We start from the raw sequence: 16835 nt of genomic DNA, 5'->3' as shown, positions 1-16835 counted from the left end.
GAAAATTATTCTCCTCATCTCTGCCTTAAATGGGAGCCCCTTATTCTTAAACTCTGCCCCTAGTTCTAGTCTCTCCCACAAGGAAAAACATCCTTTTAGCATCCACCTGTCAAGTCCCCTCAAGTTCTTATGTTTCAGTAAGATCACCTCTCATTCTTCTAAACTCTAATGGATACAGGCCCAACCTGCCCAAACTTTCTTTGTAAAATAACTCCCCCACTGCATCCCAGGTATCAGTAGAGTGAACCTTCTCTGGACTGCTTCTAATGCAGTTAAATCCTTTCTTAACTAAGGAGACCAAAGCTGTACACAGTTCTCCAGATGTGGTCTCACCAAAGCCCTGTACAACTGTAGCAAAACATCCCTATTTTGCTAAATAAATACAGGAGGGAGAAAGGATTAGAAAGATATGTTAATATGGTGAGATTAAGTGGATTATAGTGGGGGGAGGCTCCTTTGGATCACAAAAACTGGCATTAACAAGTTGGGGTGAATGGCCTGTTGTTGGGTGTAAATTCTACGTAATGCCATGAAATCTCAATATCACTTTATAACTCGGCACTCAGCCGCAATTTTCCTCCCTCCAGCAACATCCCTCGCTTAATTCGGCAGATCGTGAACCCATACCCCGAGAGTCCATGTCCCACACAATCACGCAGCATCTCATTACCTGTAAATTATTTTAAGTACCTCAGTCCAGGTTGACGTGATCCACCGCAGTCTGTCGTTCTTTGGGCACCGCCGGAGCACACACATCTCCTGATTCTTCGGCTTGAGTTCCTGGTTGCACAGGCTCTCAGGTATGGCATGAGGCTTTGATGAAGGGTTGGTGCTTCTGCAGTAGACAACACGTTTCCTCATTCCCCTGCCACAAGTTTTGGAACACTGGAAACAGAGGACAGCTGACATTAATTTGACTTTTGATGAAGTGGGAGGGGAGAACAAGATTTACATGTAGATAATAGTTCATTATATTTCTCAGAAGACCCTCAAAAACAGATATATTCTGGTGTTAGTCATGGTTTTTTTAATTCATTCTTGCTTCGCTGGCTGGGCCAGCATTTATTACCCATCCCTAATTGCCCTTGAGAAGGTGATGCTGAGCTGCCTTCTTGAACCACTGCAGTCCATGTGGTGTAGGTACACCCACAGTGCTGTTAGGAAGGGCGTTCCAGGATTTTGACCCAGTGACAGTGCAGGAACGGCGATATATTTCCGAGTCAGGATGGTGAGTGGCTTGGAGGGGAACTTCCAGATGGTGGTGTTCCCATCTATCTGCTGCCCTTGTCCTTCTAGATGGTAGTAGTCATGTGTTTGGAAGGTGCTATCGAAGGAGCCTTGGTGAATTACTGCAGTGCGTCTTGTAGATGGTACACACTGCTGCTACTGTGCGTCGGTGGTGGAGGAAGTGAATATTTCTGGATGTGGTGCCAATCAAGCAGGGCTGCTTTGTCCTGGACAGTGTACAGCCTCTTGAGTGTTGTAGGAGCTGCACTCATCCAGGCAAGTGGAGAGTATTCCATCACACTCCTGACTTGTGCCTTGTAGATGGTGGACAGGCATCGGGGAGTCAGGAGGCGGGTTACTCGTCACAGGATTCCTAGCCTCTGACCTGCTCTTGTAGCCATAGTATTTATATTGCTTAACTTGATTGGTAAGGGGGTCAAAGGCTACGGGAGGTGGGAGAATGGGGTTGAGAATCTTATCAGCCATGATTGAATGGCAGAACAGACTCGATGGGCCAACTGGCCTAATTTCTGCTCCTATGTCTTATGGTCTTATGGTCTAACAGCAAACCTTCTGTTCATTTCAATGATTCAGGGGGATGTTAAAGGTGTTCAGGTGCTATTCAAAAAAGAGCGTGGAATTCGCCTGGTATCTTGCTCAAGAGTTTTGCCCTGGCACTTCAAAAGAAAGACTTACAATTCATTACCTTAGGACATCCTAAAGGGCTTTACAGCCAAAGAAGTGCTTTTAAAGTGTGGTCACTTGGTAAAGTAGGAAAGAGCAGTCCGTTTAGATAATCTGATCTGGTGATGTTGGTTAAGGAATACATATTGACCAAGTTGCTGGAGAGAGATCTTCTGCTCGTCAAAATAATGCCCCGGGATCTATTTACATCCACCTAAGAGGTGGAGCCTCAGTTTCAGGTCTCATCCAATAGTGCTGCATCCTCTCAGAGCCACATTGACACAGTCAAAGGGACAGTAAAAGATCACTGACAACTCAACACTCGGTTCAGTTTAGCCTGGATTATATCCTGGAGAATACAGTTTGAACACAGCCTTCTTTTTAAAGGACTGAAGGTTTTAACAACTGAGCTGAGCCGATAACCAACCCTCTAAGTATTAACAGGCAGAGAAAACGCTTAGCAGCTGAGATTCAATTAATGGATTATGCTGTCTAATTCTCAATTATTAATGTCAAAGATTATTATTAATAAGAATATTAATTAAAACAGAATGATACAAAATCTGCTGAGTTCTCCTCCAAAAGAGACCATTTCAAGACTTCCTCCTTTTACACATGCTCTGTTTTTGTTGGAAATAGAGCAGGGCAATGGCAAACACAATGATTCTGGTGGTAACCCAACAGGAGAATCGACAGATAAAGCTGCACAAAACTGAGATTGATGAATTTACATTAGACTCAGAGCATTAAGGGATAGGAAGCCAAAATGAGTAATTGGAGTTAAGACACAGATCAGCCATGACTGGAACTGAATTGCAAAATAGGCTCGCGGGGCTGAATGGCCTTCTCCTCTTCCAATGTTCCTCCCCACACGCATTGCTTCCATTTGTCAGCAATGTCCTGCTTGTAGATGCTGTGATTTACTAAGGACCTCATGACAGATATACACTTGGTGCTCCAAACTGCAACCCTCTTCCACGCTTACAGCACTGTTTAGCTCACTGCTCGCATGTCGTTTATGCACTTTGGATCTTTCTGGGCTATGGCCACAGGCATCAACAACACAAGAAGCAGCATTCACAGATGTACAAAGCTGTCGACTAAGGTCTTCTTTGGCCAAGCAAGTAAGTTCACATCCATCCTAGTGGGCAACCGACAGAAAGATTGAGAAAGTGGTACAGTTTTTCAGAATGCCAGGATTCCCGAAAGCCCGGAGCCTTTTGAGTTGCCCTTACATGTTCCATCCGATAATGTCACCTGTGACAGGAAAAGGAAAGGATTTTCCTGTATGCCGGCCAGTCCATTTGCAACATTTTGTATGTCACAATGGAGTAGCTGAGGCAAAGTTAGAGAAGAACGTGAGGGAGGAAGGAACAGGAGGATATGTTCAAAAGCAAAACGCTGCAGACGCTGGAAATCTGAAGTAGAAGGTCACGACCTGAAACGTTAACTCCATTTCTCTCTCCAGCCGCTGCCAGGCCTGCTCCTTACTTCCAGCAATTTTTTTGTTTTTATAACAGAAGGATCTTGTTACTAGGTTAAGACATAAATAGATCGGGAGGACACTTGTGTGGAGTATACAGACCATAAATTTGATTTAAGATTGGCTTCATTTTGAGGTACTTCCCCCGCCCCCCCCCCACCCCAGCCTCACCCACAAGCTCAAGCCTCAAGACTGCCTGGGAAATCGGGGTTACCATCTGCAGCGACAGGTCAATGATACTCCTGGTATACAAAGGCCCAAACCCAGCGTAAGTCTAACAAGGTACATGCATCCACCAGAGTGATCACCAAGCAGATCCAGCTGAGGTGACCATGCTGCAGTGCAGGGCCAAAGAAGCTCTTGGTCTCAAAGTGCTATGCAGGCAAATTCCACTTCCCAGCTCTTGGTCTGTAGCATGTAGGGAGTTTCCAGTTAGTGCAAAATCACATTCCTACAATTTGGAATTCAGGAAGGGAAGTAAATATTGGTGTCCTTTTGTTGGAAGAATGGCAAGTAAATCTTTGCCCGTCAATATCGTCTGGAGTCTTTTATAGGCTATGTCAACAATGGCACTGGGTGCAGTTTTCCTTGGCGTGTTAAAGGACAAGAAAGACTTGCATTTATAGCCCTTTCCTCAACCACCAGACCTCTCAAAGTGCTTTGCAGCCAATGAAGTGCTTTTTGAAGTGTAGTCGCAATTGTAATATAGGAAATGTGGCAGCCAATTTGCACACAGCGACCTCCCAGATACGTCGCACCTGTCCCCATATATCGGGCAGGCTGAGGTTCCGTCACAAACATAGCTCTGCAGAAACTGGCAGGACTGATCACAGCCTCTGTTCATCTGCTGCATTCCCGCTAGACTTACAATAGAAGTGCATCGGAAGCAAAGTGTCTTTTGGCTATATATTTCAGGCTGAACTACGTTGTTTAAAGTATAAGTGAATATACACAAAAGGAAGATAAAATCAAGACATAAAATTAGCAGTGCTCAGTTTTTATCAGTACATTAACTGTTTTTTGAGATTGATAGAGGAAACATTTAGGAATATTTAAAATCCCTTTCTTGTCGTCCACAGTGTCTGTTGGGGCACCAGCGTCCCAGCTCACTGCTGAGCACCGGAGACAAATGAGTAAGTGATGGAAACTTAAAAACCAGCCACTTCTCGTGCCGTCATGTAGTTAAAGCCTCCAAGAGGCCACAACAAAAAAAAAAAACGCAATCAATCAAGCCACTGTCACAGACCCAAAGAGGCACCTTGACCATAGCAGTCCGATTGAACACCAGTCTGCATCTCACCCAGGTCTTTCACACCCAGTTAATGCCTTCGCAAGGCACTGGGGACGTTTTGGGAAGAACATTCTGAACCTGCCTGATAGGTGGCTCAAAGCCCTTGGCCAGGCCTCTCTGTGGTGGAAACTGCACATCCAGGATCTGCTAATAGATACCCATCATTTCGATCACCTCAGGTGGAAAAGAAGCAATAAAACATCTGCCCTTGGTTGTCTGGTGTTTGCTTTGCCTGACGGAGCTTGAGTCAAGACAAAGGGAATCTCAGCAGTTGGTTTTCATTGTTAATATTCCAGGGCGTGGCCAGGGCTGTATTAGAAGGCAGCAGCTTCAACTTAATGAATTCGAAACATTACTGATGCCGGCTCCCATCACATAACTGACGTAAACTGCATCCCAACCTCACCAAATCATGGCTTACTGCGAAAAAAGGAGCTTCCACAGGCATTTCCTAGGGACTGAAATTTGTCTTTAATGGAATAGGTTTTGACGTTGTGCATGATGGGTGAGCCGGCAGGCTATTTTACAACTCTCCCGAGTTTTCACTCCCATGAATCGAAAACCATCTGCAAACCCAGCCCGGCCACTCCAAAAACCCAGTCCTGGGTTTCAGCCGTGGTTTCATCATGAAGTGGCTGAGCGTATCATCCTTTCTCCTCTAGGGCGTAAGCTGCAAAATTCTTTGGATGAGAATCTGACAATAATCCCCTGAGACCCCTGAGCTGCTCTTACCCTGACCTTCTCCATGTCACCAAATTCCTTCGCTCCACCATCGGTGGTCATGCCTTTGGCCATCTTGGTGCCCAAGCTCTGGACTTTGCATCATCTGTCCTCTTAGCTCTTTGTGCATCACCTGGCTTCAGATTTTGTCTGATTACACTCCTGTAACGTGCCTTGGGACATTTTACCGCATCAAAGGAGCTATATAAATGTAAGTTATTATTGTACATTATCGCTGGGATCCTATATTAAATCTGTTTGGAATGTCCCAGAGTTTGCTAAGCATACGCCAACAGAAGATGGGATTCACCACTGCCTTCAAAGAGCAAGTAAGCGAGTAATAAAGGCAGCTGTGTCCACATCTGTCAGCTGTGGCTTACTCTTGCCTTTAAATCACAAGAGCCTAGGTTCAAGTCCCACTCCAGGATTAAACACAAAAATCAAGGCAGATGCTCCCGTGCAGTATTGAGAGAGTGCGGCAGTACCAGAGGTTAAATTCCGGATGAGACATTAAAGTGAGGCCCTATCTGCTCTCTCAGGTGGATATAAAACATCCCATGGCACTATTCTGAAGATGATCTGGAAAGTTATCCCTGGTGCCCTGGCCAAAAATAATCCTTCAAATCGACATCACTGGAACAGATTATCAGGTCATTATCACGTTGCGGTTTGTGGGAGGTCACTGTGCGCAGATTGGCTGCCACGTTTCCTACATTACAACTGTGACTACACTTCAAAAAGCACTTCATTAGCTGCAAAGCGCTTTGAGAGGTCTGGTGGTCAAGGAAAGGGCTATAAATGCAAGCCTTTCTTGTCCTTTAACATGCAAAGGAAAACTGCACCCAATGCCATTGTTGATATAGCCTATAAAAGACCCCAGATGATATCGATTGGCAAACATTTACTTGACATTCTTCCAACAAAAGAGACAAAGGACACTAATTTTTACTTCCCTTCCTGAATCCCAAATTGTAGGAATGTGACTTTGTACTAACTGGAAACTCCCTCTAGGGCTACAGACCAAAAGCTGGAAAGTGGAATTTGCCTGCATAGCATTTTTACATTCAGAGGTTTGATAGGCTGAATGGCCTCGTTCTGTGCCATAAATTTTGATGATTTCAATGGTGGGAAGACTGTCCTTCTCACTGGCTGAACTCCAGCACCACAGAGCAGGTTTCGATTAAATATTATTCCATTTGAATATTTCAAAAGCTTTTGAGGCATATCATCCAATAGTAATTCTGTGGAGATTAGAAAGAGCTTGCCACACAATGTGTAATTCAGCCTGCTGACATCAAACTTGCTGGCAACAATTTTAGGAATTCCCCAAACAAGTTAACAATGTTACACTTTATTGGCAGTCCCTGGCACTGAAGAGGATGCAGAGTGCAGACTTGTATTCTGAATCATGCTTGGATCAGCTCCTGGTCCACTTAGGGGCCTCGGTATGGATGGGTGGGGGTGGGTGGGTTGGAGGTGAGCAGAAGTGTAAATATCAGCATAAAGTTTTTTTTTATTCTGCCATGGGATGTGGACTTCGCTGGCTGGGCCAGCATTTATTGCCCATCCCTAGTTGCCCTTCAGAAGGTGGTGGTGAGCTGCTTTCTTGAACCCCTGTAGTCCATGGGGTGTAGGCACACCCACGGTGCTGTTAGGGAGGGAGTTCCAGGATTTTGACCCAGCGACAATGAAGGAACGGCGATATATTTCCAAGTCAGGATGGTGAGTGGCTTGGAGGGGAACTTCCAGGTGATGGTGTTCCCATGTATCTGCTGCCCTTGTCCATCTAGAAGGTAGCAGTCGTGGGTTTGGAAGGTGCTGTCTAAGGAGCCATGGTGAATTCCCGCAATGCATCTTGTAAGATGGTTAACACTGCTGCTATTGTGCGTTGGTGGTGGAGGGAGTGAATGCTTGTGGATGTGGTGCCAATCAAGCAGGCAGTTTTGTTCTGGACTGTGCCAAGCTTCTTGAATGTTGTGGGAGCTGCGCTCAACTAGGCAAGTGGGGAGTATACCATCACACTCCTGACTTGTGCCTTGTAGATGGCGGACAGGCTTTGGGGAGTCAGGAGGCGAGTTACTCATCGCAGGATTCCTAGCCTCTGACCTGCCCTTGTAGCCACTGTATTTATATGGCTAGTCATTGCCTGGCACTTGTGTGGCGCGAATGTTACTTGCCACTTGTCAGGCCAAGCGTGGATATTGTCCAGGTCTTGCTGCATTTGGACATGGACTGCTTCACTATCTGAGAAGTCGCGAATGGTGCTGAACATTGTGCAATCATCAACGAACATCCCCACTTTGGCCTTATGATGGAAGGAAGGTCATTGATGAAGCAGCTGAAGATGTTTGGGCCAAGGACACTACCCTGAGGAACTCCTGCAGTGATGTCCTGAAGCTGACCCCCAATAACCACAACCATCTTCCTTTGTGCTAGGTATGACTCAGGGGGAATTTTCCCCCCGATACACAATGACTCCAGTTTTGCTAGGGCTCCTTGATGCCACATTCAGTCAAATGCTGCCTTGATGTCAAGGGCAGTCACTCTCACCTCACCTCAGGAGTTCAGCTCTATTGTCCATGCTTGAACCAAGGCTTATAATGAGGTTAGGAGCTGAGTGGCACTGGCGGAATCCAAACTGGGCATCAGTGAGCAGGTTATTGCTAAGCAAGTGCCGCTTGATAGCATTGTTGATGACCCCTTCCATTGCTTTCCTGACGATTGAGAGTAGACTGACAGGGTGATAATTGGCCAGGTTGGATTTGTCCTGCTTTTTGTGTACAGGACATACCTGGGCGATTTTACACAAAGCCAGGTAGATGCCAGTGTTGTAGCTGTACTGGAACAGCTTGGCTAAGGGTGCAGCAAGTTCTGGAGAAAAAGTCTTCAGTGCTATTGCTGGAATGTTGTCAGGGCCCATAGCCTTTGCAGTATCCAGTGCCTTCAGGCGTTTCTTGATATCACGTGAAGGGAATCGAATTGGCTGAAAACTGGCATCTGTGATGTTGGGGACCTCTGGAGGAGGCCGAGATGGATCGCCCACTTGGCACTTCTGGCTGAAGATTGTAGCAATGCTTCAGCCTTATCCTTTGCACTACTGTGCTGGGCTCCTCCATCATTGAGGATGGGGATATTTCTGGAGCCTCCTCCTCCAGTGAGTTTTTTAATTGCCCATCATCATTCATGACTGGATGTGGCAGGACTGCAGTCCTTAATCTGATCCGTTGGTTGTGGGATCGGTTAGCCTTTCTATCATTTGCTGTTTATGCTGTCTGACACGCAAGTTGTCCTGTGTAATAGCTTCACCAGGTTGACACCTCATTTTTAGGTATACCTGGTGCTGCTCCTGGCACGCCCTCCTGCACTCTTCATTGTACCAGGGTTGATCCCTTGGCTTGATGGTAATGGTAAAGTGGGGGATACATCAGGCCATGAGGTTACAGATTGTGTTTGAGTACAGATCTGCTGCTTCTAATGGCCCACAGCGTCTCATAGATGCCCAGTCTTGAGTTGCTAGATCTGTTTGAAATTTATCCCATTTAGCACGGTGGTAGTGCCACACAACACAGCTGAGGGTATCCTTAATGTGAAGGCAGGACTTTGTCTCCACAACGACTGTGCGGTGGATACCCCTACCAACATTGTCATGGACAGTTCCATATGTGGTAGGCAGGTTGGTGAGGATGAGGTCAAGTATGTTTTTCCCTCTTGTTGGTTCCCTAAACACCTGCCACAGACCCAGTCTAGCAGCTATGTCCTTTAGGACTCGGCCGGCTCGGTTAGTAGTGATGCTACTGAGCCACTCTTAGTGATGGGCATTGAAGTCCCCCACCCAGCACATTCTGTACCCTTGCCACCCTCAGTGCTTCCTCCAAGTGGTGTTCAACATGGAGGAGCACTGATTCGTCAGCTGAGGGAGGGTGGTACATGGTAATCGGCAGGAGATTTCCTTACCCATGCTTGACCCAATGCCATGAGACTTCATGGGGTCCAGAGTCGATGTTGAGGACTCCCAGGGCAACTCCCTCCCGACTGTATACCGCTGTACCCCAATCTCTGTTGGGCCTGTCCTGCCAGTGGGACAGGACATACCCAGGTATGGTGATGGTGGTGTCTGGGACATTAGTTGTAAGGTATGGTTCTGTGAGGATGACTATGTCAGGCTATTGCTTGACTCATCTGCGAGGCAGCTCTCCCAATTTTGGCACTAGCTCCCAGATGTTAGTAAGGAGGACTTACTGCTGAGACATATGAGATTAGACCTTCGAATCAACATTATTTTTACACCAGTGGCAACTCATTTAAAATGAATGGTTTAACCACAGAACCATAAAAATTTTAAGCACACAATAATAGCTGGCAGTTCAAGGCAGCACTAAAGGAATGCTGTATTGTTGGATGTGCCATCTTTCAGCTGAGATACTAAACTGAGGTTCTCATAGCCTGTTGCTGTCAGTGCAAGAGGTTCCATAGCATCTTTCTGAAGAAGAGTAGGGAGGTTTTCTGATATGCTGGGCACCTTTCATCCCTCAGCCAACAACAGTCTCAAAAAGCAGGTTAATTGGTCATTTATCTCATTGCTTAGCAGCTCTTGTGGTGCAGCGCATGGTCTCCCTGCCTCTAAGCCAGAAGCTCTGGGTCTGAGTCCCACTCTGGGACTTGATGACCATGGAAGGTGCACTCATAACATGGCTAGACAGGTCGATTACCAACCTGCAAATCCTTGCAATACACCTATGGGAGAGTCTCCTGGTCAAGCCATGCTAGATGTGGAGTGGCACTCCTCGAGCTACAGCCTCTGGTGACCTGTTCCAGGAAGAACTAGCTACGGAAACAGATATAAGGTCATGCTTTGTCTGCCTCGTGTGTCATTAGATGTAGGAAATGAGAGGGCATGGATTTAAAGTAATTTACAAGAGAAGCAAATGTGATGTAAGAAAAAAGTTTTTCACACAACAAGCGGTTTGGATCTGGAATGCACGGCCTGGAAGTGTGGTGGAGGCAGGTTCAACTGAGGCATTCAAGAGGACATTAGATGATTATTTGAATAGAAACAATGTGGAAGGGTACGGGAAAAATGCAGGGCAATGGCACTAGGTCATAATGCTCATTTGGAAAGCTGTTGCAGATATGATTGTCCAAATGGCCTCCTTCTGTGCCATTAAGATTCAGTGATGCTGAGTATAGGCCCAACCTGCTCAACTTTCCCTCACAGGACAACCTCTTTGGCATCCCCAGAATTTCCCCACAAATGCCCACAATATGATATCTATTCATAATGTTGAAGAGTGTGTGAGGTAAACCCTCAGCCTTTTCTAAGAGCTATATCCTCTCATTTCTGGTATAATTCTCGAGAGCCTTGATATCCTTTTGTTTCTAATATGGGCACTAGAGCTGTTCACAGCGCTGCAAGTGAATAAAGGATCTGCAAACGGATCACTTTCAATGGCAGTTTAAAGAAATCCTGATCCAGGTATATTACTTCCCGACAAATGAAGCAGGTCAGGATTTACTGGTAGTGAAGTCACCATCAGTGAAACATGATCGCTCTCAAGTCAGGGCCTGTGTATCTCTGGAGGGCAGTAAGTTGCACATCACAGCACACTGACATCCCATCAGACCAAAGCAGGTGCGTTAGGTTCCTTTTGCAGATGTCACCAGAAGAACAAATGAAATCCTGAACATGACCTTTGGAGGGCAGCAAAATAATGTGCTAGAACAAGAAAGCACTTTGAGGAGGACGTACGTCCCTTTGGATTTCAGCGCCAGGAGTTCCCTTCAACTCTGTTTAAAATTCTAATAAGAAATGAAAAGCACTTTATAGATCTTGGAGCACATCCAGCAAACTCTTCCATTATAGGAGACTATTTGTGCGTAAAGGGATTTTTCATGTCAGATCCTATTGGAGTTTCTCAAATTTCTACCTAGTAATTTTACCAGAAATACTTCATTAAGAAATTTATTATTCTGCAGCTGGTTTAGATGGAGGTACTCAATACTGTGCATTTATTTAAATAATAAGGTAGCTCAAGATGTAAATCCCATTCTGATAAATACCTACAAAATTCCACTTTGTCCAAACTGTCACTTATCTGTAGACTTTGTCCTAAGCAGTGTGTGTCAGCTTTGCCTCAGTGAGTAGCACATTTGTCTCTGAGCCAGGAGGCTTTGGATTCAAGCCCCACACTAGGCCTAAACACAAAATTCTAGGCTGTCACACTCAGGGCAGCACTGGGGGAGTGCTGCGCTGTTAGAAGTACCATCTCTCAAATGAGATGGGAAATCGAGGCCCCCCTCTGCCGGGTGTTGAAGATCGCATGGCTTGATTCCGAAGAAGTGTAGGTGTGTTATCCCTAGTGTCCCAGTCAATCCATATATATCCCTCAGTCAATGGCAATTATGTGGTCATTATCATATTGCTGCCTGTGGGATCTTTCTGTGCACAAATTGGCTGCTGCATTTCTTGCAACAGTGACGACACTTTGCAAATACTTCATTGGCTGTAAAGCACTTTGGGCCATCCTCAGGTCATGAAAGGTGCTATGTAAATGCAAGTCTTTCTGTTTTTTGCTTAGGCACTTGTCTAAAGAGTTCCTCCTGCATTATCACGGATAGGTAATTACATAAGTCCTACACAAAAATACTGGTTAATACTATGTGTAGTATGTGTGTGGAGTTAATGCTATGCGTAGTATGTGTGTGGAGTTAATGCTATGTGTAGTATGTGTGTGGAGTTAATGCTATGCGTAGTATGTGTGTGGAGTTAATGCTATGTGTAGTATGTGTGTGGAGTTAATGCTATGTGTAGTATGTGTGTGGAGTTAATGCTATGCGTAGTATGTGTGTGGAGTTAATGCTATGTGTAGTATGTGTGTGGAGTTAATGCTATGCGTAGTATGTGTGTGGAGTTAATGCTATGTGTAGTATGTGTGTGGAGTTAATGCTATGCGTAGTATGTGTGTGGAGTTAATGCTATGTGTAGTATGTGTGTGGAGTTAATGCTATGAGTAGTATGTGTGTGGAGTTAATGCTATGTGTAGTATGTGTGTGGAGTTAATGCTATGTGTAGTATGTGTGTGGAGTTAATGCTATGTGTAGTATGTGTGTGGAGTTAATGCTATGTGTAGTATGTGTGTGGAGTTAATGCTATGTGTAGTATGTGTGTGGAGTTAATGCTATGTGTAGTATGTGTGTGGAGTTAATGCTATGTGTAGTATGTGTGTGGAGTTAATGCTATGCGTAGTATGTGTGTGGAGTTAATGCTATGCGTAGTATGTGTGTGGAGTTAATACTATGTGTAGTATGTGTGTGGAGTTAATGCTATGCGTAGTATGTGTGTGGAGTTAATACTATGTGTAGTATGTGTGTGGAGTTAATGCTATGCGTAGTATGTGTGTGGAGTTAATGCTATGTGTAGTATGTGTGTGGAGTTAATGCTATGCGTAGTATGTGTGTGGAGTTAATGCTATGCGTAGTATGTGTGTGGAGTTAATGCTATGTGTAGTATGTGTGTGGAGTTAATGCTATGCGTAGTATGTGTGTGGAGTTAATGCTATGTGTAGTATGTGTGTGGAGTTAATGCTATGCGTAGTATGTGTGTGGAGTTAATGCTATGTGTAGTATGTGTGTGGAGTTAATGCTATGTGTAGTATGTGTGTGGAGTTAATGCTATGCGTAGTATGTGTGTGGAGTTAATGCTATGCGTAGTATGTGTGTGGAGTTAATACTATGTGTAGTATGTGTGTGGAGTTAATGCTATGCGTAGTATGTGTGTGGAGTTAATGCTATGCGTAGTATGTGTGTGGAGTTAATGCTATGCGTAGTATGTGTGTGGAGTTAATACTATGTGTAGTATGTGTGTGGAGTTAATGCTATGCGTAGTATGTGTGTGGAGTTAATACTATGTGTAGTATGTGTGTGGAGTTAATGCTATGCGTAGTATGTGTGTGGAGTTAATGCTATGTGTAGTATGTGTGTGGAGTTAATGCTATGCGTAGTATGTGTGTGGAGTTAATGCTATGCGTAGTATGTGTGTGGAGTTAATGCTATGTGTAGTATGTGTGTGGAGTTAATGCTATGCGTAGTATGTGTGTGGAGTTAATGCTATGTGTAGTATGTGTGTGGAGTTAATGCTATGTGTAGTATGTGTGTGGAGTTAATGCTATGCGTAGTATGTGTGTGGAGTTAATGCTATGTGTAGTATGTGTGTGGAGTTAATGCTATGCGTAGTATGTGTGTGGAGTTAATGCTATGCGTAGTATGTGTGTGGAGTTAATACTATGTGTAGTATGTGTGTGGAGTTAATACTATGCGTAGTATGTGTGTGGAGTTAATGCTATGTGTAGTATGTGTGTGGAGTTAATGCTATGCGTAGTATGTGTGTGGAGTTAATGCTATGCGTAGTATGTGTGTGGAGTTAATGCTATGCGTAGTATGTGTGTGGAGTTAATGCTATGCGTAGTATGTGTGTGGACACATCACTAGGCCTTTGAACAGGCTGATGCAATTTTCATAATTGCACTTTCTCATTCTTCATCCAGATAGTTCTGATTAAGCAGACATTCACTGAGCTGTTTCATTTTTGAGGGAATACTTTTCAGCCTTTTTCCATCAATTGCTGAAACTTTCGCATTTTGTGAAAGTTCATAAAACTCATAAATGATGCGGTTGTGCAAATAAAAATTCAGCCCTGCATTGCATGGTGTGCACGCTGGTTTTGATTCACGTTGTTAATTGTGACTACTGGAAGGTTTCATGCTGTCTGTAAATGGAATTCTATTTTAAACAGACTCTTACATCACAGAAGGTCATTCAGTCCATCATGCCTGTGCCAGCTCTTTCACAGAGCTATCCAATTAACCGAACTCCCCTGTTCTTTTCCCACAGGTCTTCTAACTTCTCCCCTCCAAATATTTATCTCTTATTTTAAGAATTTTATTTCTCCACCAATTTACTGCCAATGCTTTTCATTTAAAAGGCTTCCATTGACCATTACAATGAATATGTTCCATGTAAACATGTCACACTGACATTACTGGTCACTTGCAAGCGCAGTGTGGCATGCACAAATAGGTAGTTCCTATTATAAACGTGAACTATGGAATTTATACTGGAAATATAGAAATAAGGGCAAGATGTCTTGACTTGAAATTGGGTACTGTGTGCCCTGGTCCAATTGTTCCTCACCGTCTAATCTTGCTTCAGTTCATGGCTAAGCTTTTCCCTGCGTGTGAGGCCAAGGGTGGCAAAGTAGCTAAGAGTAACGTTTACCTGGGTCCACGCTCCACTACTCCACTCGGGTGGGCAGTCGTGGGTGTTGCAGGGCTGTGTCTGGGCGGGTGCCACCAGAGGACACATGGAGCGTGGCACCGCTTCATCTCGCTGGAAAGCTGCCTTGCGGAAGCACTGGATCTGTCGGGTTTGCTCACCACCACCGCAAGACCTGCTGCAGTCACTCCACTTGCCTGTAGACCAGCTGCAAAGGAGGGAAAAAATAAAATTGGGAAGCGGATTGGCAGAGGGTGAAGAGTGAGACAGATGTGGCGAGTCCCAAAGGGTCAGTGCATCCAGAAATGTGAGCCATATAACTGTTTTCAGTCCAGGGTCCTATTTTCCCCTGTTTTCTATGATCAGCAGATGCCCAGTAGGACAAAGACTGTGGCTGGGCTTTGGGGTGACAAAGCAGAAGTCGATATTGGGCTGGATTTTATGGGATGCCGTGGTCCCCACCACCCCAGCTTCGAGGCTGATGAAGGGCCTGCCCACAATCCGGACAGCTGCCCCCGCATCAATTTAACGCTGGGGGCAGCGGTAACTGCCTTAAGGCGAAACCTGCGCTCCGACCTTGGGACAAAGTCCTGCCTCAGAGAGCTGCCAGCTGATCTGATGGCCGCAGCTGTGCAGTGCCTGCAGCGCCAGGCAGGGGGCGGTGGCCACTGCCGGGACTACAGCCAGTCCTGACAAAGAGGACACCCCCCCGGACTCAAAGACAAGTCTGGGCTACCATCGGGGCCAGGTGGCAGACGGCAGACCCTGGTGAGGGGGTGGTGGCGGGCGGTGGGGGGGGGGGGGGGAGGGGTGGGGGGGTCCTAGTTTGGGAGGCCCGTTGGGGGGGAGGGGGGAAATAATGACCTTGAAGAGGATTCCTCTGATAGGCTCAGGGCACCCAAAAAGATGGGCCCCCCTCACCGCGCCCCCCCCACTCCTGACACCAGCCCACGTTCCTAAAGCTGCTGGGCTGCCTGTTTGGCATAGGCCTCCCCCTACTGCAGGTAAAACAGCGGTGGGGGCAGGATGAGCCCCCTAGGTGGCTATTCACTTGCCCAAGGGCGGGCAGGCAGGCTGCCCGATGACTCCCCAGCCCCGCATAAAATTTCAGACAGGTTGGGGGTGGGCAGGAGGTAATGGGGGGGAGGCCAAACACTGGATTTTATGAGCACCACCCCCCCACCCCCCCCCAAAACTTCAAACCCACTGTCAGGGAAGCGTAAACCAGCCCATTACATATTAAACATTGCAGCTCTAACATTTAACATCTTTCACAACCTCAGGGTCTCTCAAAGCACCTTCCAGCAAATGAAATACTTTTGAAGGGCACTCGCTGTTGTAAGGCAGAAAAATTACATGGTGGCACACAGCAAGATTCCACAAACAACAGTAAGGTAATAATCGGATCGCCTGTTTTAGTGATGTTGGTGCAGAGATATATATTGACCAGGACTTACTGCTCTCTTTTGGAATAGTGCGGTGGGAGCTTGAAGGGTTACAAAGAATGATGATTCAAGGCAAAGATTTCTTCAGGACAGGAGTCTGACGTAGTTAAAGCACAAAATACTATTCCACTTTAAAGTCAATCAGAGGTGTGTCTCTTTTGATGCCTTAGAGACAATTACTTTTCAGCAGACACAGGACGATCAGAGATTAATTACTCATTGGTGAGGAAACCTTCGAGATCAGAAGGCTTCTATCATATTGCTGAAGATTTACGTTTATAACAAAGGGGACACATTTCTCTGATTTAAGGACAATTCAGCTCGCCTACAGCCGATGCTGATCCAGGGGCAACAACAACAACAACTTGTGTTTACATAGTACCGCTAATGTAGCTAAACCTTCCGAGGCGCATCACAAGACCAATCAGCAACAACAACTTGAATTTATATAGCGCTTTTAACATAACAAAATGTTCCAAAGCGCATCACAGGAACCTTATTGAGCAAAATCTGACGCCTCATAAGGAGATATTAAGGCAGATGACCAAAAGCTTTGTTAAAGAGGCAAGTATTACAGAACAATTTAAAGAGGGAGAAGTAGGTAAAGAGGTGGAGAGGTTAAGGGGCAGTGTATTACAGCTTAGTAATTTGGCAATTGAAGGCATGACTATTAAAATCAGGAATTCTCAAGATGCCAGGATTGGAGGCGTGCAGATAG

The 16835-nt window shown here is 45.5% G+C and overlaps 1 protein-coding gene across 1 annotated transcript in view; it reads right to left on the bottom strand.

The window, feature by feature from the left end:
• adamts18 (ADAM metallopeptidase with thrombospondin type 1 motif, 18) overlaps nucleotides 1–16835 on the bottom strand; it is a 159314-nt gene that overhangs the window by 8439 nt on the left and 134040 nt on the right. The window contains 2 exon segments of the mRNA XM_041191707.1: nucleotides 691–885; nucleotides 14676–14880. Of these exon segments, the coding sequence (XP_041047641.1) occupies nucleotides 691–885; nucleotides 14676–14880 (400 nt within the window).

Source organism: Carcharodon carcharias, chromosome 7 (assembly GCF_017639515.1).
Source record: "Carcharodon carcharias isolate sCarCar2 chromosome 7, sCarCar2.pri, whole genome shotgun sequence".
NCBI classification, from domain to species: Eukaryota; Metazoa; Chordata; class Chondrichthyes; order Lamniformes; family Lamnidae; genus Carcharodon; species Carcharodon carcharias.
Note: the sequence above shows the minus strand (reverse complement) of the source record. Positions and strands in the feature narration are given on the sequence as shown.